Consider the following 24,249-nt stretch of genomic DNA (forward strand, 5'->3'; position numbering starts at 1 on the left):
ATGTGCTTACAGCAGTGCTTCTCTAACTAACTGATAAGATGATTGTTTATTGCCCTCACTAGACCACCATGTCCCTCTCCCCATCTTATTGTAATCACATATATTTTTTGTCTTATCACTGTTTAAAAGAAAGTACTAGTCCGCTTGCATTGAAATTAGTAGAACAGCATTAGTAATTAATAATGCAGCCACGAGGAACTGTAATAAACATTTAATCCTTGCGATAATCTCAATAAGCAGGCACTTTTAAACTAGCTATCATTAATGGGAAGATGATTTCACAACACTGTTTGGGATCACTGACTTACGATATTGGTGATGATTCATTCCACGGCAAGAGACGCATTCAAAACAACAAAAAATTAATATATAAACAAATGACTACATAAAATTAGGAACAAAATAAAACTGATATTCCTTTCCTCTTCCCTTCCCTCTCCACCACGTGGGACTGGCAAAGGCTGTGGCCCGGAAACATGGAGAACTGGACCCGTCAGGTGACGCATCCACTACATTGTTATCTGCTACAACACATCATGATTGTATTCTCAACTGGGAAGTCAGGAAACTATTGACATGATTTAAAAGACGATTTTCTTCTGGTGTGCTTTTCTTGACTCGTAAATTGAAGCTCCGGATAGAATGGAAATAATGTGTGAAAAGCGTAATAGTTTGCCGATGGAATAAACATTCAGTATTTTCAAATCAGTAGGATTATGTTATTTCCTTAATCCCACAGACTTTCTACTTTACATCGTATAGGTGCAAAGCTATAGTGGCAGAATTACATAAACACTGTAGGTAACAAGGTACTGTACCATGATAGTGAGTCAAACTACAGGTGAGGAACCTTGAACCACCACCATCACCAAACACACCGCTTTGTTCCTACGTACCTCGCTGCCTGAGAGTACCTCCTAGTGCCTGCCCGGGCTCCTGAGTCTGTATTAGTGATTAGAGCAGAATCACAGCCGCCGCAGTGCAATAACTCCGAGAGCCTGCTCCACCTACCTGTGGACGTGGATTCGAGACCCCCCCTGCAGAGATGGATGCCGCACCTCATGGCCTGATAGCAGCCGCCGCCTTCTGCCTGACGTGACGGTGTCCCTCATGGCCCCTCACCGATAAAACGGGTAGATTTGATGGCATAGGATATATTTCATCATAATGTATAATAGAACGACGTTAACTAACAAATTTAAACGGAAATTAGTGATTAATGGTGTATGATGAAAAGTGAGACAAGTGAATAAAACGAAGCGCCATAGAGGACACACCATCATTAGGAAGCAATGCAGTGAGTCACGTACAAATACACATATTGTCTTGTACACAACTATTGTGATGTAACAAAAATTATTAATATAATTTTCTGTTCGTTCTCATTATTATAAATGTACGTACGCCTTGAAAATTCCAGATTGACAGAGTTGAAAAGAATTTGAAGTCAATCAGGAAACATGCCAATGCATGCACGGGGATTCAAGACTGATTGGCCTAAGTTTTGATACAATATGATGATGATTAAGGTATATTTCAAGTGTACTCAAAAGCTGCCTTGTGTGGCTCAACTCTGGTCTTTTGCAGTCGCATGTTTTATCAGTTCTTATTCCTGTCTATATTAAAATCATTACTGTGATTCGGAAAGGAAGAAATAAAAAGCATCATAGTATGACATGACTTGTATTTCATCATATGAAGAACTGAAATTCCACTTCTATGTCAGTAGAGTGATCATGACTTAATTGGCACAAGCCACAATGTATCATATAAAAAGACATGGCCGAAATGGTTACACAGACAGCATGCTAGTGTTTGATTGAGTTCAAGACGGCTCAGAGCAAAGATTGCCTGGCGGGCAGGACAGTTCTGGCCGAGGGAGTCTTGGGCTGAGTGGTGGTGATACCGGCAAGGGGGCAGGGTAGCAGAGGAACTCACCAATGCTTCATAAATTATATTCTAAGAAAACATGCCTGTAGAACACCTTTACAAAACATTACGAAAGGAATACTGACCCTGATTTTACATGACTAGTGTTTTCAAAGATATTTCTCCTTAAAAAATCTGCTGATACATCAGATATTAAACAATTAATACATCCAGTGTTTCATAAAAGACATCTTTTAAGAATTTATCTCTTTTTAAGTTCAATAAAAAAGAACCCTGAACCAAAAGTTAGATGCCCACAAGAAATTCTGCTCTCAAAGTAACCTCTAGCATGAAGCACCAATGATAAAGTTCCTCTAAATTGTGCATGCATCACCTCCTCCCTCCCTGCCCCACCTCACCACTGCAGGCACTGTGCTGGTGCAGCCGCCCATCCTCTCCTCCCTGGGACACCCATGACATGCCAACACCCTCTATGCAATACTCAACATAACAGTATACATGGAAATCATCATCTGTAAACCAAGACATAATAATTACTTTCATATGCCTATCATAACTTTGACCTAATCATTATGTATACTGGAAAACTTTGTTGTAAAATGATTTACTGGAAAAGTCTCTCTCATGACTGGAATGGGAATGTATGAACAAAATAAAAAAGGTGAGGAGGATTGTGATCATTATATCTGAACTCTGGATGTGGAGTGAGGAATGCATGTACGTATTAATGAAGTGAAATCTATGTGTGGTCGGAGTACCAATGAAACATAAAGGACAGAATGATGCATGAGCAAAAATGTGCAGTCATCAGTCTTCATCAGTAGGTATTAATTGTTACTCACTGACCTGTGTTCCATCCTCTTAGTAAAATCTACTGTACAATATTTCTTGTATGAGTTTGTCACCATGATATGTATGAAGGAAATGAATGCAGTGATGCTGGGAGCACACTGTCAATGTCACTCTGATGTTCATCAACCCTTTCACTGCTATGAGTTCTCCTCTTACTTCATAAAACATGTAGTAGTCTGATATAAGTTTAAAGTTTAATTTCAAGACACCATTGGCAGCAAGATAAATTATCACGATCTTTTTAGTTCCTGTGGCTTTATCTCTGCAAAGTGTAATAAAGTATGCTTATTCAAAGGAAATGACAAGTGGCATCCTCTCAGTAGCAGTCAAAAGATTAGCAGCATATAAATTGTGTTATCTATGATTACATTAGTTTTTGTTTCCTCACAGTTTACAGATTTCACCATTCTGTAAGGCCATCTTATTTTGAGCCAAAGAACAAACCATCTCACAGGTAGAGACACAACACTCTGCCAACATAACATAACCCATTTTGCACTACAATGTGATCATCATTAAACATTGTACACTAAGTTATTTTGCCTGAACCTCTACAAAAATACAAACACACACAGACAAATTTAGAGTACTAAATAATAACTGTACATTTCCAAGAACAAAATTGGTGTGAAGTCACGAGAGGATGAAAGTTGCCTTGCTATCACCTTGAGCAGCAACAGAAGTTTCCACTCTGAGACTCCCGCCTCTTGCTTCTCTTCCTAAATGTTTGTTTGCAGCACTGGGAATGTGTTAGTGTGTTAAGTATTGCACACTGCACACAAAGTGGACATAAGTTGGCATACACTACAGCTGAAGAGCAATTTATATGACATCCAATAAGACCTTGTGTTAAACTACTCATATTCATTTGTTAAATTTGGTTGTCTTACAGTTAATGCACAAAAACGTATGCCTTCTTCTGCACCACCCCGCAGTTTGTCATCATTGGGATATACCAAATGTATACACAAATTACAGATAATGCAAAGACAACCAAGTAAACACACAGGCAATGGAAGTTATTTCTGGAAGTGAAAAATTTCTTTTACTCTGCACTAATATTGACCTTGGCTGGGCAATAATCAGGTTCTAACAAAAACATTACCTTCAATAGTGTTAATTCAATCTGGAACAATGAAATCACAGTCAGTGTACGTATGAAGAGAACATAGAAGCACATTATCATAATTTTGAATGTGTTAGCCTTGTTCACCTCAGCACAGGTGACCAATTCTCTGTTAGTCTCAGAACACAGGCATTGATGACTTTAAAAGTAGCAAAGTAAACATAATACATACAACAGCTATAACAATGAAACTCAATACTGTATGTGGTTTGTACAATTCTTACCACCACATTTGTCATGAAATGGTTAGAGAAGTTTCTTCCACTCCTTTCCTGGCATTAAAATGATTCATAATAAACAAACCAATACAATATGAACAAATTTTAAAACCATATTGCAATTTACTTCCCATTTATGTTAGTGATGCACAATGATGGTGAAAGGAATATACAGTATATGAAATACTAGATCACAGTATGAATACTAAATTACATAACTGAGAAATAAAGATTTGCTACAACTTAACACATTATAGATTTGTCAAGTGTGAATCTTTCTGACACAGTTCTTAATTTTGTATATGCAATGTGTTGAAATTGTTCATTGTGTATGTGTATATATAATTTTCCATTACCATTATCATTTCTTCTCATTACTTGTGCTGGATATTAAATGCATGTCATGCTCGGGTGATGCAGCACAAACGCAGCCGTCAAAACTATAAAAGAACGCCTCCACCAGATCCCACGCACTTGTGCACTCACACTCCAGTATCAAACTAAATCATGAAAATATACAAATCCTTCTCTGTACAAGCTTAATCACATCAGTTTCTATTACATCACTTCCTTTCAAAGGTTGGAAATGCAAGCTGTCATGTTTATGACAGGCAAAGTAATATTCACTTTCATGCATAAAGAAAAGTTAAAAAGATATACCAATTCTTCTACCTGCATCCTTTAACACTCTTGTCTCATGTGCCATTTCCTTCAAGAACTGAAGTATGAACTGCCATGGTGCTGATGGGTAGGACAAGCTTCCCTCAGGCTGGCCGGCTGTCCTCTCCAGGCCAGGCCAGGGCCAGCACAGGGCAGGGACCTCCCTTAGCAGGACAGTGTGGAATGTACAAAGCTGCTGTACAAAACAGAAGCTTTCTTTCTAGCAAGACGCATTCTGCAGAATCTCTTACATTAACTAAAGTATCTGATAATCTCAAGTATGGCCATAATTGTAGAAGCAAGTGAAGTTTCAAACACTCAAAAGTTTATAAAGCAGCGATGTGTTGAGTGTAACCTTGGTGGTGAGCCTGGAGGAACAGCACTCAGCTCCTCAGCACCAAATGCCAGCCTCGTCGTCTGAACCATCAATGGGAGATGCTAACTCTTATTCAGATTTAGATTCCAAAAGGGGGAGCACACCCACCCTGTCTACCTCCACAACACAGGACACGGGAGTTGAGGCCTACACAGGTAACACTCAGGTTGACTAGCAAATGCCCACAGAGGTTTGTAAGCCAAGTATTGAGCATGTGGAAAAGCAACAAGTTGATATAAAAACTAGATGGTAATGGCAGCACTCTCACCAGCCCAGCAGTGACTGGCGTGGTGAGCCGGTGCCCAGGCTGTGGCAGAGGCCAAGCTGCCTTCTCCTCACCACAGTACCCCCAAAATGAGGATTGGGGATGAGAAGGCTTACAATTAGCAGGATATTTAAAAATTCTGTGTTCAACCACAGTAAGTAGATTAAATACAAAATTCTGCAAAAAAATTTAGTTGATTCATTACATGTAAAAATAATGGAATGGCTAAATGGTCAGTTAGCTTTTGATATGAACATAAAAGCATCTAACAGCTAGTAATCTTGGATGTACAAAATACATACTGTATATATTATCAAGAATGAGTTTCTTACAGTGTGGCAGAGTACTTCTTAAGAATGCTTTTATGGTGATTTCCAAAAAACATCTCCAACATAAAAATTCCTTTATATTGCACATCAACCAAAAACTGTGGAATGTTTTATTTAACATTCTGCTGTTGAAACTTTGTGTTTTCTATACCAAACACTATGAGTGTATCACATGGACTCAGTGACCAGTGGGACAACACTACCATAGTTCCCATGAGTGAAGAAATGGCATCCAAGTAACCTGGAGCAGTGGAGAGAGGATGCAGAGGTTCTTGATGTGAGAACACAAGAGAAAAATAGGGAGGTGACTGTTGCCCAGTACAATGCTCACTTCCCTCTGAGCTATATGGAAGATACAAATATAGGATCTATGTACAATATTTTCTTCAAGGTAAGTTGACTAATAACAGCTATTAACACTCCGGGAAGTAATCAAGGTCTTTGGGAAAATGTGAAGCAAGATAAACTAGCAGAGAGTGACTTCTGTGGTGAGACAAGCAGACCAATGAGGTGAGGTGCTTCCCATCCACACAAACCCCCCTTGATCACTTCCACTCAGATCCATGACAACTAGTCTTAAGATTAATTCAGAGGTTATAGAAACCCTACAAAAGCATATGTACAATACCTTAAGGGAGGATACTCTCATTGTTAGGGGATCCAATCTTTTGCCGAGGACCCTGGGGGCGGGGGGCATCCTATACAGCTGTACACGTGAGACTGGAAGACCAAATTGATGAAGTATTTGCAACTTGTATGATTCATTCACAGCAGTACTCAGATCTCACCACATCACAATATCATAACCAAAACATAACACATACAGAATTTAAGCTAAAACCCAACATTCACTAAAACAATGGAATCCACTAAAGATACAGAGACAGAAGTCAAAATATGTACTATGCACTAACAGTTCACCTTGAAAAACAGTGATGAAATGTGATGTCTAGAATATTTGGGTCATTGAATCTCTCTCTCCTTCAAGTGCAGACCCAGAAGCACAGGCGAGAGAGTATCTTCCAAGCAGACACCAAGCCAGGTAGTGTCTTGGTGTGTGCTTCCAAGACTCACTCAGAAGTCAGAACCCAATGTAAACTTTCAAAACTAAAAATTATCTGATCAAGTTAATCAAAATAACTCATATGCAATTACTGTGTCTTTTATAAAATTAAATTCATGTGAAGTATGTATAATAAATATAAATTCAAAAGTGTATATATTGTCAATATATCATAAAGTATGTCAACTTCCCTTTGATTTTGTATGTGGAGTACCTAATGAGACAACACAATGGACTTAAGATAGTTTTCCCTGATTTCATCATGCCAACTGACACACCATTGCTTTGTGAGTCACAGCAGGTTATCAGCACAGCCGGCCTCCATCAGGTCAGGAGAAATAACTGTCACTCATTCATGGTCAGTACTTGGCAACTATAAGCTATCAACATAATCATACACTTGAAAACTGATGTAGAAAATAAATTAACAAATTAATGAAAGAATCACCACACACACACACACACACACACACACACTTTATACCTACACCCCCTAGTAAATGAAAAGCAACTACAACTACATATAACAGAAAATAAACTATATTAAAGTAAACGAAAAATCTGTCGGAAAGTGTTGCTGCTTAAGTACGTATTGTATAAATCTATTTCAGCAAGGACAATTTTTCATCCTTTTTAGCTTTGTTGTCAATTATATGTGATGCATCATCAGAGAAAGTTGACACAGTGTTTATGAAAGAGAGACAACCTGTGGTGAGACTCTGCAGCACTACAATGTTGAGCAGAGGTGAAGAAACATGTCTGAGCCAGAGACCCAGAGCAGCTCCAGAGTCACTTTTGGGAGGCAATCATCTGACCATGCGGGTGGCGGTCCATCAGGCTCCACCTCCTAAGCAACAAACTTCACCTAGAAAACTGCAGCTGACGTGTGACTGTCCTGGCGGTGAGCCGAGGAGCTGGTGGCCGAGAGGGAGATGTGGGGCAGCCTGATGGACCGCCCTGAGGCAGTAGTAGTAGTTTAACCTGACTTTCAGACTGGAACTACCTACAGCACAGCAGCACATTATTAGTGGAAGCCCAGGGAAATGTTAAACTGCTATGCATGTGAAACAGGGAACTTGCTTGAAAGGCAAACACATCTCAGTTTGTATATAAAATGCAGGGTGTTGGGGTGTTCAAATAAAGTGGATGTTAGTTTTTTTCATGTCTGTCACCCCATTAGTTGCTTGTTTACATGATGAGGTATTGTGAGGTGTCTGTGGAAAAATATAATTTTGATAGAAATGTAATCCTGATTCAAAAGATTAAACTTCAAATGTGACAAGCCACTTAAAATATTTCTTTGTATATAGTAACATTATCTTGCACAAGAGGATGCAGCGTTGTGAATAAATATGAAGCCAAAAGAATTAGTGCTATGAAGTTGAGTTGGCAAAGCAGGCAACCCACACAGGCAACTGCCCTTCAGCACCTCACACTTGGGTATAAAAAAATAAAGCTGAAATTTTTATCAGCAATCTCTGGTAAAAGTTTTGAAGAAATACTAATTACACACTCACAGGTTGAGCTGTGGCCACAAGAAATGGAAGATCACTTGAGGACTGTGGTGGAGGCAGAGCCACTGAGCCACAGACCCACAGACCCACAGCCTCCCCACAGAACACAACACAGAGGAGTGGGTCACCACCTCCCGCGGTTGCCCACTGCTCACCACCGCCCGTACACATTTGTATTGACAAGTGGACCCAGTTCAATATATACCAGAAATATCACATAGCAAGGCAGAGTAGTTATACTAGTCTCAACTAACCACCTGTCTTTCTAAACTACCATTCCTCTGCTGCTCTCACATTAGTCACCAATCTAATAAAGTCCGTATCCACTTCTCAGAGACTAGGAAGCAACAGTGAGCAGGATCTTCTGCCATACTTAGTGAGATTGGATCCTTGCCAGAATTTTCCCATTGCTGATGTGACTGAAATGTGTCCATCAAACCCAGACAGAGGATATGCAACAGTGTGTGTGTTTGTAACAGAAAAATTTTCTCTGTGAGTCAGGAACCCTCGGTAAATATGGCAGAAAATGTCCGCCTGGAAACAGTTAGTTTACAGAGACTCAGATATAGATAAGTTTCAGATATACTGTACCTGGGACATGGTACACACACACTCAACACACACACACACATATACACTCACACACACGCACACTCATACATACACACATACATGTACAAAAGATTTCCAGTGTTAAAGCTAATGGAATGCAATCTCACCTACCCTCAACGTTAAGCTACCATTTAACATTCACAGCTGTGATACAACACACCCATTCCTTCCCACCTGTCATCATGAACACCCTATGGATACTAATCTCGTGTACAAACGTCGCTCTCACGCAAGGTTCCATCACCTTGGCGAGGCTTTCTCCTAACATGACAAAGCTCCTGAAGTGCAAATACGGACCAGTTCTTCATGGACCTTCCAGCGCAACACACCCACAGAGGACGTGCTCAAGCCAGAACCACCACCTGAATATTTGATGCCTTCATTGCTCTCTCTCCTCTTGTTAGTTGTGCTTTGCCTTGTGGCCATTCATGTAATCCTTCCATCGCAGGGCTGTGGTGGACAGGATGGGGTCAGGATCAAGGGAGGCCAGGAGCAGCAGCTGAGTGATATGTGTGGTGTGGTAGTCCCAACGCGCACGGTTGGGAGCCACATGCGTTGTGAAGTGGCGCAGGTCATACAGGGAGCCCCAGCCAGTGTCGTACAGGGGCAACAGTGTCTTCAGGGACCTCATGCCGGTGTCAAACAGTTCCCTGCTGTTGTCACTCTCATCATTCCTGCAGTGAAGGTGCAATGAGTTGAGGCCCCTTTAATGTGATGGATAAACCTGTCACCTTTATTGCTTTAACTTGAGGTTAAATCAATACTACAAATGCCATTAACTTCTCTGTGCAGTCTGGATGGTCTCAAAGCATGACGGAATGAAAATCAAAGCTGACTTAGGGAAATACATTAATACTTGATTTAATGGCAGCAGACCCAGACAAAGCAGATAAAACTGTGAAATATTATAAGATTATGTAAACACTGGATCTCCACAGTGAATGCCTTTCCGCCACACCACCAATGGTCACTGCATGTTGTCATTCTTACTTCACACTTGATTCTAATACACCACTGTATAATTCAAGGTAATACATCTGCCCTGAGTAAAAATGATATCTGATTTCAACACATCCCCATCACTCATTATCATTCACCCTCAGAAGAGAAACAGGACCATTGATCCCACACAGTTCACCACAATCAGCCCCATGAAGGCACCCCAGCACAACACACACACCAGGCACAGGGCCAGGCAGTGCAGGCGACAGACTTACGAGAACTCCTTCAGGTCATACAGTCCCAGCAGGCTGTAGATGAAGCCATTGAGCACAAATAGTGAAGGGTTGGTGGGGTACTCCTCATACCAGACTGTGTTGCCTGGGAAGTAAGCTCTCACTCCACCTGCAAGACACACACACTCATGTACACACCACATCAGTGTGAGGCTCAGCACAAGGCACGAGCCTCATTTGCACCACAACAGTGTTGCAGAAAGTGGAGCTGTGCTTACCTTACATTGAGTTCAATATTAACTGAAGTGAACAAAACATAGCCAAGGTTCATCATCTCAAACTATTCACAGCACACAGTTTAAATTACTAGACTGGCATGATTTTGATTCTTAAATAGATCAGACTTTAAATCAACTTAACTTAACTGCACTATAACCTTAATATTCTTAGTAGAATGACTGATATTTTCAGACAGCTTTCAGTTTTGTGGTATCCAACATTGCAACATATTAATAGAAATATGAACAACTACTTCTTTATTTGCAACATATTTAAGTCAATGAATTCTGGTGAGGTTCAGTAACCACCCTGCAAGGCACAGGTAGTGGGAAATACAAACTGTTCAACAATGTGAATTAACATCTTTTTTGTTTAAGGTCTAAATGTTGAACAAAATCCCAGTCCAGGCTTACCTTGTGTGGCATTGATGGTGAAGAGTGAGGTGGCCCGAGCAGCAGCCTTGAGGTAGCGGGGGTCTCCAGAGTGGTGGGCGGCCCGCACCAGCAGCGACATGGCCTGACCCTGAGCCATGGCAGAATACCACCCTGCCCCAAGCTCCAGCACTCCACTGATCACCTGCACCAACACCACAACACACCACTCATTAAGTGTAAATATCTACCTCGTTGTGGTTTACAGGAGGGGAGTAATCTCATGCTATTCCATCTCTATATCCTATATCCAGGTACTTCCTAAAAACATGGACAGTGTGTGTGTGTGTGTGTGTGTGTATTTACCTAGTTGTATTTACCTAGTTGTAGTTTTACAGGGCCTGGGCTTTATGCTCGTGTGGCCCCGTCTCCATATCTACACTTATCCAATCTTACTTTAAAAGTGTGCACACTCTTTGCAGACACTACTTCTTCATCTAAACTGTTCCACGTCTCAATACATCTCTGCGGGAAACTATATTTTTTAATATCTCTCAGACATCTTCCCTTTCTCAGCTTTTTACTATGCGATCTTGTGCTTGGTGTCATATTCTTCTCTCAAGATCAGTTTCTCATTATCCACTTGGTCCATTCCGTTGATCAATTTATAGACTTGTATCAGGTCTCCTCTCTCCCTTCTTTGTTCCAAGGTTGGTAGATCCATAGCCTTTAGTCTCTCCTCATATGTCATCCCTTCAAGTTCTGGGACCATTCTTGTAGCCATTTTTTGTAGCCTCTCCAATTTTCTTATGTGTTTCTTTTTATGAGGGGTCCACACTACTCCTGCATATTCCAATCTAGGTCTTATTATAGTATTTATCAATTTCTTCATCATTTCTTTGTCCATGTAGTGAAATGCTACTCCAATATTCCTCAGCAAATTATATGTTTCTCTAAAAATTCTATCAATATGGCTTACTGGTTGATTGTTTTCTTCCATCGTCACTCCTAAGTCCTTTTCCTTTTGACTTTCTCCAGTTCTACTCCATCTCCCATCTTATAGATTCCCACAGGTCGTCTTTCACTCTTTCCCATTTCCATGACATGGCTTTTGTTCACATTGAATTCCATTTCCCACTTCTTACTCCATTCCCAGATCTTATTTAGGTCTTCTTGCAGTATTTCACAATCCTCCTTTTGCTTTATAACTCTGCACAGTTTCGTATCATCCGCAAACAAATTTATGTAGCTGTTCACTCCTTCTGGCATGTCGTTAATATAAATGAGGAAAAGTACTGGTGCCAATACTGACCCCTGTGGCACTCCGCTTTCTACTGCTCTGTGTACACCCCATCCACCATGTCATTTATGTAGACTGAACATTACTGGTGCCAACACTGATCCCTGTGGAACTCCACTCTCCACCAATCCCCATTCTGATGGTCTGTCCTTAATTATTGTTCTCATTTCTCTTCCTACCAAAAGTCTTCCATCCATTTTAGTAAACTGCCATGCACTCCTCCTACCATTTCAAGTTTCCAGATCAGTCTCTGGTGTGGTACCTTATCAAAGGCCTTTTTTAAATCCAGATATATTCCATCAGCCCAACCATCTCTTTCCTGTATTACATCTATCACCCTCGAATAGTAACATATCAGGTTTGTCGCATGAACGCCCTTTCTAAAACCAAATTGACACTCACAAAGTATGTCATTTTTCTCCAAGAAGTCTGTCCATCTAGTCTTCACCACCTCTCACACATCTTAGCTACCACACTTGTAAGTGACACTGGTCTATAGTTCAATGGGTCTCTCTTGTTACCTGATTTATAGATTGGGACAAGTGTGTGTGTGTGTGTGTGTGTGTGTGTGTGTGTGTGTGTGTGTGTGTGTGTGTGTGTGTGTGTGAATTTTGCATCGTCTGCAAATAGGCTCACATAACTGGACACCCCATCCACCATGTCATTTATGTAGACTGCGAACATTACTGGTGCCAACACTGATCCCTGTGGAACTCCACTCTCCACCAATCCCCATTCTGATGGTCTGTCCTTAATTATTGTTCTCATTTCTCTTCCTACCAAAAGTCTTCCATCCATTTTAGTAAACTGCCATGCACTCCTCCTACCATTTCAAGTTTCCAGATCAGTCTCTGGTGTGGTACCTTATCAAAGGCCTTTTTTAAATCCAGATATATTCCATCAGCCCAACCATCTCTTTCCTGTATTACATCTATCACCCTCGAATAGTAACATATCAGGTTTGTCGTGCATGAACGCCCTTTCTAAAACCAAATTGACACTCACAAAGTATGTCATTTTTCTCCAAGAAGTCTGTCCATCTATTCTTCACCACCCTCTCACACATCTTAGCTACCACACTTGTAAGTGACACTGGTCTATAGTTCATAACTTTCCCACTGCTCAACTTACTGATTATCAAAGAGAGGTATTCTAATTGTTTTTAATAAATAACTAGGTTCTCAAGAGTGATCTACCAGTTAATAACATAGAAACCTTATCAATCTGTCATTAGAACCACAGAAACACTTTAAAACCCATCATTTCAACAAGTGCCTTTGGAAAGTAGCAGAGATATGAGAAGTGTTTGAGAGCACAGTTGCAGAACACACCTAGGAGCACCAGCAGCTTACCTTGCGAGGCACCGGGATGGACCAGCCTCCCTGTTGGTCTTGGTGTCGTAGGAGCCAGTCAGCGGCATCGTAGAAGTGGTGGAGGTGCTCAGCTGAGGCCAGGGTGACATTGGCGATGCTGCCGGAACCATTGAGGGACAGCGACAGCAGCCTCAGCTTAGATCTTGACACCTGTAAGGGATGGAGTAAGTAGGTGATAACTGAGGTAGCCAGCAGTGGAAAGAACATACTGTACAATGGTGCCTTGTCTAGCTAGGAATGAACAAGGAAGAGACAAAAAAAAAATAAATAAATAAATAAACAAAAAGGAAGATATAAAAGGAAAACAATAAATATACAAACATCATAATAAGTGAGAAAACAGAAAGTGATGTTACAAGGTTTGTAAAAAGAAATAAAAAGTGAAAGAAAAATGTACAGCCAGTGCCAGAATGAACAAATTACAATATCAGTATAACAATGATGTAATATAATCTGCAAACAGCTCCCATGAAAAAAATAGGATAATAGTGCATGTCATTTTTGTTAGAAATACTGATGAGAAAACTGCTTCAACAAGTAGGGAGGCAACTGTACACAAATCATAAGGAATAGAAAGTTACATTCCAGAAAAGAAACAAATATTCATATATGACCTTGAAACTTTAGGAGAGGAGAAGAAAGATCAATAAAAAGTAATACTATAAAAATAGAATAATAAAAAATGAAGAAGTAGAGACAAACATCAAATGAGAAATTAGCAATGAGAATGAGGACATAATCAACCTTGAAATTCAGTGCCAACGGAGCAGGGAGGATGGGGGAGAGAATGATAAATGGAGAAGTCTGGGAAAATAATAAATTAGAAAGTAAGGACAGGCAGTGATAAATGAGGAATTGACAAAGAGTAATAAATTGAGTGGCCTTGAAGTGTTGAATGAAGACAGGAGGGGAAGAGGAAAGCAACATGATGGATGAGGAACTAAAGAAAGAGTACATGTGAAAATATCAAAATAGATGCGGGCAACTCATGAAGATAAACACGAGTGATGATGAAGAAGAGTTAGGTTAGGTTAGGTTAGGTAAGAATTCAGAGTTTTCCCAACTATTGCTACACTTACAAAGATTTTACCCTTTCAATACGAAACAATCAAAACCAACAAAAACAATACATTAAATCTTAAAAAAAACAATAGATTTAACAACTTCTACTGAGTGTCAGGATTAGAGATGGCTATTAAAAATTCAACAAGTCTCACAGTGATCAGTAACTATGGAAAGATGCACCAAATAGCACTGAAAGGGTTAAACAGCAACAAAAGCACTCAAGTAAATCAATATTGACGTGGATGACTCGTGACACAAAGAAGAGAAAGATAAGCACTCACCTTCTTGAACTTCTTCCGCAGCGCTGGGGTGGAGGAGGCTGCCTTGTGCACGTCAATGAGCAGGTTCCTGGTGATGCGACTCCACCCAGGCCGCTCACCAAGGCCATAGTAGATCTGGCGGTCCTGTGGTGAGGCAGTGGTGCAGTGGTGACGGTGGTAGTGGTTGGGGCTGTTTGTTCTAATCGCATTAAGTAACCTAACTTCAAATACAGTACATATGTAAGACTCTAACTGGTACTCTGAATAGTGTCACAGAATACATAGCTACCTACTAATCTTTCTTTTCTATATACAGTATCTTATCAGCAGGTAAGATATTGGATTAAATAACCAAACTTGAAATACATATATAACTACTAATCTTTTTATTCTATAAGTATATCTTGGTAGCTAAGATATCGAATAAGGTAACATAAATTCAAATAAAATACTTATGCAAAACTGTTTAAGTGGTTTTCTTAATAGTGTAGCAGAACATATAGCTAATCGGTTTTTTTTCTATATATCTTATCAGGACAGAGAGAGAGAGAGAGAGAGAGAGAGAGAGAGAGAGAGAGAGAGAGAGAGAGAGAGAGAGAGAGAGAGAGAGAGAGAGAGAGAGAGAGAGAGAGAGAGAGAGAGAGAGAGAGAAACTCTAACATCACTCCTTCAACACAACATCCACAAGTTAACCAAGAAAGCCAAAACCCTTTACCCTTTGACCTTTGACCCTTGACCCCTGATGTACCTTGACCTGGAGGAGTCGGTCAGAGCGGACATAGTGCACCGTCACCACCTCAGTCTTCTTGTCCCTGAACTCCACAGTAACAGAGAAGCTTGCGTTGCCCTGCGCCAGGAAGTGTAGGCTCAGCACCAGGAGGCTCTGAGAGGTGACATCTGCCAGACTCAGCACCACACTGCCCTTTGAAGGAGACTCTGAGGACACACAAGACATGTCGAGAGGTTGGCTTATTGACTGGCTATTGATCAAATCTCCCGGCAGTCTGAGGAGGAGGTCACCTGATGCGTCAAGTGAGGAGAAGAAAATTGCACCTAAATCATAGATCAATGAGGTTAATTAAGTGTCCTTGACTGAGCTAGTGAGGAATGCATATGAATTTACACAGGAAGGACAGGTAACAAGATGCATGCTGGTGAGTGGCAAAAAGATGTGAGATAAATCATGTGTCTGGGAATATAAGAGGCATGGGAAGAGATACGAATAGATATGAGATGAATTGTGTCCTTGAGTTTATGATACATGGGAAGTGACACATCAGGAAAGATAGGAAGAAGAGATAACCAAGATACATGTTGGTGTGTAGCTAAAATGTGAGATAAATTTAGTAAGCTTCAATAAATGATACATAGGGAGTAATACATAGGAACACAAAGGAAGAATATATAACAGATAAATAAAAAAAATAAAGAGTAGACAGGTTAAATAGGTAAATTAATACTATTGAACATAAATAAATAAATAGACAAAAACTACTAAAATTAATGAAAAAAGACATACCAATAAAAAAAAACTGAATAACCCTTCCAAAATATCAAATTACCCAACAGCAACTCAAAATCACACAAAACTAAATACTTCAACCCATTCAGTACTAGGACATGTTTTCATATTCATCATGCTTACTATTTAGTGATCTTACACAGCTTCAGAAACTTATGTGGGGATTAAAACGGTGAAACCTTTATCCATTAATCTTCTGACCCCCTCAGAGACTCTTCCTAATGTAAATAAAATAATCGAATCCTATCCAAAACTAATGGTAAAAATATGTCCCAGTACTGAAGAGGTAAAGACCAAGAATTCTAGACACCTCACACACTTCAATCCAATACCTCAAAAAAAACTTGGCCCAAAATAAAAGCACAAGACAACCCCGAGACTCAGAAGGTTAATTAGTAAGCGTCCACAACAGGTGAGAGACAACACGTACCTGGCGCCTTGAATCTCAGGACATTGGAGTGTGATGTCGGATCAAGTATTCGTGTGACCCGGCCTGCGCCCCCTACCACCTGCCAGGCCCCCATGTGCTGGTTGCCGTCTTCCACCACCACTCTGCACCACACACAAGGGGACACAGTGAGAAATAAGTGATAGGATAGTGAGGAAACCATTTGTGTTATTTAATCCTTTTCTTTATTCTTTATTTTTGTATGTCATAAAGGCTCAAGTAAGGGCAGCAAAAATTACAATAAAAAAAAGGTCCACTGAGGTAAAGAATGAGAAATAAGTGATGGGTAATGAAGTGCAGTGAGGAAAGTATTTGTATTATTTAACCATTCATTAATTTATTTATTTCCACTTGTTCATCACCTTTTTCACGTAGGAAGAACACCAAAACAACAAAACCTACAATATCAAGAGAAAGATACTGGATAGAACATGTAGGGAAATATAGCTATGGAGTGTGACAAGGAAAGAATGAGGAATACTAAGTGAAAAATGTAGTTAAGAGGAAAAACTTTGTGATGAGAGACAAGTAGAGGCATTGTGATGAAGGATTAGAGGAGAATATTCAAGCGGGGAAAAGTCTAGCAAAGGGAAACTGCTGTAAAAAAGGGGGAGAGTGGGACAAACTGAGAGAACAGAGGAATGCTTAAGAGAAACTGTATGATCGGAGAGAAGAGGAGGCATTGTGATGAGGAAACAAGGAGAGTATTAAGAGAGAAATATCTAGGAAAGGAAAACTATGAAAAAAATTAACTAACTGAGATGAGAGAGGAACAGTGAGAGATAATGGAAAGAATGTAGAGAAAGGGAAAATATGATGAGATGAAAGAAGAAATGTCAAATAAGGAGAGCTTATGGAAAGAAAAGAAGAAAAATTGAGAAAGAGGAAAACTATGAAAAAAAAAAAAAGATCAAACTGAGATGAGAGAGGAACTGTGGGAGATAATGGAAAGAATGTAGAGAAAGGGAAAGTATGATAAGATGAAGGGAAAAATGTCAAGAAGGGAGAGCATATGGAAATGAAAACTGAGATGAGAAAAGAACAGAAGGATTTTAGAAGAAAAGTATAAGAAAGAAAGAGAAAGTGGAGACAGAGGAGAGTGAGAGAACTATAATGAAGAAAGAGAAGTATAAACAAGAACATCTAGTAAAGAGAATATGGAAAGAGAGAGAGATACATTTATACTGAAAAAAACTTACAGGAAAGGAAAAATATGAAGAGAGGAAAGTAAAGGAACTGTGATGAAGGAAAAGTGGAATAGCTTGAAGAGAGGAGAGGAAAGAAAAGTATGGAAGTGTGGTAAGGAGGTAAATGTGATGAGGCAAAAGTGGACAATCTTAGGAGGAGAATATTGAGAGAGAGAGAGAGAAAAGTGTGATGTGAGGAAAGTAAGGAAAATAGGAGGAAAATATGAAAGGTTAAGAAACTATGCTGGTGAAACTAAGGCACAATAATTTATCTTCTTTCAATTAAGTCTAATGTAAAATTCTCTCTCTTCTGTTTCCTGGTCTTTTTTTTTTTTTTTCTTACCACAGTGAATCATATATCACTGACACTGGTAAACTTTGGCATTTGCACGCACGCACGCACGCACGCACACATGCACACACACACACATACACACACAAAGGCTAAAAGATCAATTGAATACATTAGTGAAAGAAGTTTACTAAGGAAAAAAAAAGAAAAAAAAAAAGAAGATGAAGAAGAAGAAGAAAAGAGAATAAAAATAATAAAAAACACCAACAACTTTCAGGACAAATACATATACAATAAAACACTGCAACAGAACCTATGAAATATCCCTGAATCCTGCAAAAACAACAACAAAAAATACAACAAACTAAGAACCAGCTATAAAAAAATAAGAAAATAAGAAGCTACAAACACAAACACACATACAATAAAAGAAAACAGCTTCCAACAAGAAAAAAGAAAAAAAAATTGAAAAAAAAAAAACAGCTTTCACTAAGACCAACCACCACCACCACCACCACCAGCACCAGCACTAACACACAAGAGCACACAATGAAAGCAGGACTTGCCTCTGAGGAGCTTCTTCAGTGAGGTGTTTGCAGTAGTGGGAGAGACCAAACTGGGCGATCTGGATGGGGTAAGTGTAGCCGGAGCTCTGCCACTGTGTTGAGATGGGGACCCCTGCAACACAACACACATTAGTAACCCGGTGAAATAGAGACACCTGCAACACAGCACACATTAGCTAGCTGTTGATGTGGAAATGCCTGCAACACACACTTTAGTACCCCCTGCAATACAACACACATTAACAAGCTGTTGAAGTAGAGACACCTGCAACACACTCTTTAGTACAGTATAGTGTATGCAATGTGGAAAAAGTGAGAAAGTCAGCGGAAGAAATAGAGATAGAAACAAGATGAGGGAAGCGCTGATATAAAGGCAAAGCTTCCTAAACTACACCTGACCTGACATGACCTGATATGAGAACTTCTGCAACACAACACTAAGATATGGCCTCCCGCAACACACCACACATTAGCTAGCTGGTGATGTGAAGATGTCTGCAACACAAATGGTAATATACAGTGTTGATGTATGAATTTCTGCAACACATCACATATCAAGAAGCTGTTTTGAGAGAGAGAGAGAGAGAGAGAGAGAGAGAGAGAGAGAGAGAGAGAGAGAGAGAGAGAGAGATTCATAACATTATATATATAACTACTATTAGCATATATTAGTTAACCATTCTTTGAGCTATGATCCTTATGGTAAAGTTAATACAGAAAAATACAATATGAAAAAGAAAATTAAAAAAACAAAGAAAATAAGCTGAGAGAGAGAGAGAGAGAGAGAGAGAGAGAGAGAGAGAGAGAGAGAGAGAGAGAGAGAGAGAGCATACACTTCAATACATGGTAGTACTGTCAGGCTTCCTCTGATGCATACCACATGCATTATCCACTGTGGCCATGAAATATTCTTAATACACCAAACACCAGGACCGCCGCCACGTCAATAGAGCTACAGGGTCACATGCACACGCGGGGGCTCTCACTGACCTCTGCCAAAGGAATAATTTTTGGGGGCTGTGTGCCATAAATACTCGCTGCCACTCTCTTATTCATGACATCCATAACACTCAACTTGCAAACTGAATGCCACTTGGTTAAAAAAAAGAAGTTATATGCATTAATTATAGTTTGGTCAATTGTTTTAAGTTACTTGATTAGATTTCCTTTCTGATCTGCTGTAGTTTTTTCTTTTATTTATTTATTTGTTATTTATTTATTTTATTATTGCTATTTTTTTTGTGTGTGCATTCCGGGTGTTGGGGAGAAAAGGCATTGCAAGTGTTTCTTTTATTTTCTTTCTACTTTTTTTTTCCTTGGTTGTCTTCCCAATAAAGGAGAAAAAAAAATTATCATTATTTACAGGGGCAAAAAAATCTACTACAGCTGTTTCTGATTGTAGACAGCTTAGGAAAACAAAGCAGTAGAAAAAGAAGAAGGATATAAGAACAAGAACAGGAAGAACAAGAACAAGAAAGAATAAGAACAAGAAAAGGAAGAACAATAACAAGAATATAACAAGAAAAGAACAAGAAGAGGAAAAAGGAGAAGAAAGAAAGAAAGAAAGAAAGAAGAAAAAAATATATATATAAAAAAGTTTAACACACAAGGCAAGGTCGGAATGAGCATGTAGCAGGTTATAGAGTAGATGTAGGCACACATTCTCATGGTAGCTATTCTTTGCAGCAACTAAGGAGCGAAGAGAGAGGACAGTCATGAGCAGCCTGCCTCAACCATTGTAATCAGCAGCCTGGGAACTCGCGTCACCTTGTAATCTATTCTTGCTTACACCGCGGCCTTCACACTGCGGCGATTCAGTCAAGTATTCCGGGAACATTTGGCGCGGCTTGCGTGCGTGGTGTGGCGTGACCCTGAAGGCTGAAGGCTGAAGAACGCTGCTAATGTATGGCGGTCACTCTTGTATAGTTTAATGCTCGGAAACGCTATGCTCTCTCAACACGAGTATTTGCACAGGCCACAGAGACGATCAGCAGTGTTTACATTTTTTCTTTTTATGTTGGTAATGTCAATCTATCACTAGTGCCATAAAGTAACCCTAAAAAACATGTATTATAAACGCTTTGCTCCCTAACTATGAGTAATTTCAAAGGCCATAGAGGTGATCAGACGCGTTCTCACGAGTTTCTGCTGTTAATAACGAAGAATTCTTGTCAATATATCACTAAAACCATAAAATAACCCTTAGAAATTTGTGTACCGTGTTATGAACCCGTATTACGTCTTGCTCTCTCACCATGAGTAATTCCAAAGGACACAGATGATCAGGCCGGTTTTCAAAAGTGTTTCTGCTGTTATCAATGTATAAATTTGGTCAATCTATCACAAGAGCCATAAAATAACCCTTAGAAATTATGTAACGTATCATAAACCCGTATTATGCCTTGCTCTCTCACCACGACTATTTTCCAAGCCCACAGAGATGATCAGGCGGATTCTTAAAAGTGCTTCTGCTGTTAATAGAGAAATACAGTCAAATTATCACTAAAACCATAAAAAAAAGCCCCCTTAAAAACAAGTCACTTCAACTAGAGCCTTTCAAAAGCAGTGACGGAGAAGGTAGAAGTGTTTGAGAGCATATCCCTGTGAAGGCTGCCAGGGTATGACACATTTCATGATAGCCAATGTTACCAGTCAATTCTATTTACGCGAATGAGGATCCTGATGTGTTCCCGATAGCTGAGTAATGTGCAGTGTGCCATTCCAAGACGCTAGTGTCGATATATTGATTCCCGGGCAGCGTACAAGTAACTATTGGTGCCAGTGACTAGTGAGAGCTTGCTATTAACTGCTGAGTGCTTTACTGGTGTGATTCTGACGCACGCAGGATGAAGGATGGTGACTTCAAAGGGTACACGAAGAGGCAAAAGTGTCACGACCTTCACGCTTTCAAGGAGGAAGCGTGAGAAGGAAGTGAGTGAAGAAGGAATTCCACTCTGCTGTGCGATACGCTGAAAGTGACCAGGTTTTCTTATTTACCTTGATTTCTTTTTTCCTTTTCTTTTCTTTGTTATTATTATTGTTTTTGTTGTTCGTCGTCTTCATTGTTGTTGGTTTTGTTGTTGTTCTTACTTTTCTTGTCATTTTTCTTCTCTCCTTATCAATATTATCATCGATATCAACACCATCATCTTTACCAGTAGTATCGTAGTAATAGCAGTAGCAGTAACAACACCACCAACAGTAGCAGGAGGAGGAGGAGGAGGAGGAGGAAGAGCAATGACTTCCCCTAGTTACGTAGCGCTTACCTACAACACTCCAACACTTCCCGCCACACTGCAACACGGAACACGGAACACAGAACACGGATATACACAAACAAGTCTTACGCGTGCAAGGCTTACGCTGGGATTTACTCTACTGAACTGTTCACAAGCGGGTTTAGCTAAGCGGGTAAGACATTTGCATTCCTCTGTTATCTAAATAGTTATGCGATCAATGTGGCAAGCGAACGTGCAAACTTCCTGGTAGTAGGCGGTACTATATGATTTAATTCCTGTAGCACACGAAGGCACACTTGTCATTCCCTGCTGTATCAACCACTCAACCCCTTTATGAATGATTTGGCGGTGTATGGTGAAGCAGAAGGCGATATACTGACACAAGCAGCGTATACTAAATATCAAGATAATGAGTACCTGGGCTCAGCTTTAGTATGTATTGTTAGTCTTATTTCAACGCGCCGTGGAGGAATAGACGTTCGACAACGCACATTATTAAGAAACCAATTCCCAGGAGAGCCTTTATCGAGTAGAACCTTGGCATTTATTCAGACATTCGCCAAGACGATGGTTCCTTTTTAGATCGTGTGAAAGTGGTGGTAGATTCTGCCGTTATTATCAAGAAGGCTATTCCCTGGAGGAGCTAAAGGAGTATAACTGTGGTACTTATTTAGATACCCGCTAAGGTGATGGTTCAGATTGGAAGGTGAAAGTAAAAAAGGTTTATTCGTTCGTTTTAGCAAGGGTACAACACAAATTAACCCTTTATTTGCTGTCTACACATGAGGAAACTTATTTAATAGATTTTTCTTTTCAGAATGTCGCTAAAATGACGCTTCAGATTGAGTGAAAGTAAATGAAAAAAAAGTTTACTCGTCTACTCAACCTTCACGGGAAGAAAGATGCACATTCACTTTTTATTTGTCGTCTTTCCACAAAGAAACTTATCATAAACCAGCAGCACTTTCAGAAGCTCACTAAAAGTATGCTTCCTTTCAAACTATGCGTGAAAGTTAAAAAAAAATATATACAACAATAAAAAATAAATAAATAGATAAATAAACAAATAAATAAACAAATGATAACAACAACAATAATAAAATAATAATAACAATAATAATAATAATAATAATAATAATAATAATAATAATAATGATAAAATGAATGAATAGGGTGGTGTTGACGTAGTGGATAAGGTGGTGAGCGTGGGATCGCACAGACGTCCAGTTACCTACATGTCACCATGATACCCAGGTTCTAGGTGGTTACACCAAAGATGCGCTTGGGTGGTGATATGGGCCTAATATGGATAACACTACAAATAAAATTGCCTACGCCACTAATGGGCGAAAGCTGATTAACGCTTCCCACATTATACTCAAGTACGCCTACAGGTGCTATAGGCCATAACATAAAAAAAGAAAAATACAAGTTTACTCCTCAGAACACTCTTTATTGCAGCAGGGACGGATATTCGCCTTGTATGTGAGTTGCAATATGGGTAACGCTGAAACACTGCACTACCCCGGCGGCGGCACCTGAGCTCCGCCCCTCAGCTCAGGTGGCGGTGCTCAGGTGACCCTAATGAAGCGGAGTGGCGGGGAATATTGCGACTCTTCAATGTTTCCGTGTGAATAAATCTTCCCCAACACGAACACTGACGGCAAAATTAACGAAAAGAAAGAAAAAAAAAAAAAACGAAATCCTTGTAAATAACTTGCAAATAATAATAATAAAGAGCAAATTATGGAAAACAGTGTAATTCTAAAGTAAATACGTTTAAAAAATGAAAATATTAATAAAGACAAGAAAATAAGGAAAAATATCTGCAAAAATAAGAAATTACACTGAAATTCTTAAGACTGAAATTAACAAGCTACCACTAAGATCAACAAATAATGAAAAAGGTACAGTAACTCATGAAAAAAGGTACAATATCTGATAAAAAAAGATACAATAACTGATGAAGAAGGTACGATAACTCACGAAAAGGTACAATAACTCTAGAAAAGGTACAATAACTCACGAAAAGGTACAATAACTCACGAAAAGGTACAATAACTGAAGACAAAAGTATAGTAACTCAGGAAAAGGTACAATAACTACTACTACTACTACTACTACTACTACTACTACTACTACTACTACTACTACTACTACTCCTCACGAAAAAGAAAAGAAAACACGGAATCAGTCAAACGGAAGCACCAACAAGACAGAGACTACACTTGGGACCCTAACTCGACAATGCGCGATCAATAAATCAA

At 39.5% G+C, this 24,249-nt stretch overlaps 1 protein-coding gene across 6 annotated transcripts in view; it reads right to left on the bottom strand.

Moving 5' to 3' along the window:
* Window positions 1–1,667: 1,667 nt before the first annotated feature.
* LOC123512008 (D-glucuronyl C5-epimerase B-like) overlaps window positions 1,668–24,249 on the bottom strand; it is a 251,604-nt gene continuing 229,022 nt past the window's right edge. For all 6 annotated transcript variants that reach the window (XM_045268120.1, XM_045268121.1, XM_045268124.1 and 3 more), the window contains 8 exons: window positions 18,744–18,855; window positions 16,681–16,802; window positions 15,477–15,664; window positions 14,750–14,872; window positions 13,383–13,553; window positions 10,773–10,935; window positions 10,123–10,249; window positions 1,668–9,579 (listed from right to left, as the gene is read on the bottom strand). In XM_045268120.1, coding sequence (XP_045124055.1) covers window positions 9,306–9,579; window positions 10,123–10,249; window positions 10,773–10,935; window positions 13,383–13,553; window positions 14,750–14,872; window positions 15,477–15,664; window positions 16,681–16,802; window positions 18,744–18,855 — 1,280 coding nt within the window. In that variant the 3' untranslated portion in view covers window positions 1,668–9,305. The remainder of the gene's footprint in view (window positions 9,580–10,122; window positions 10,250–10,772; window positions 10,936–13,382; window positions 13,554–14,749; window positions 14,873–15,476; window positions 15,665–16,680; window positions 16,803–18,743; window positions 18,856–24,249) is intronic.

This window comes from Portunus trituberculatus, chromosome 32 (genome assembly GCF_017591435.1).
Source record: "Portunus trituberculatus isolate SZX2019 chromosome 32, ASM1759143v1, whole genome shotgun sequence".
Lineage (NCBI taxonomy): Eukaryota > Metazoa > Arthropoda > Malacostraca > Decapoda > Portunidae > Portunus > Portunus trituberculatus.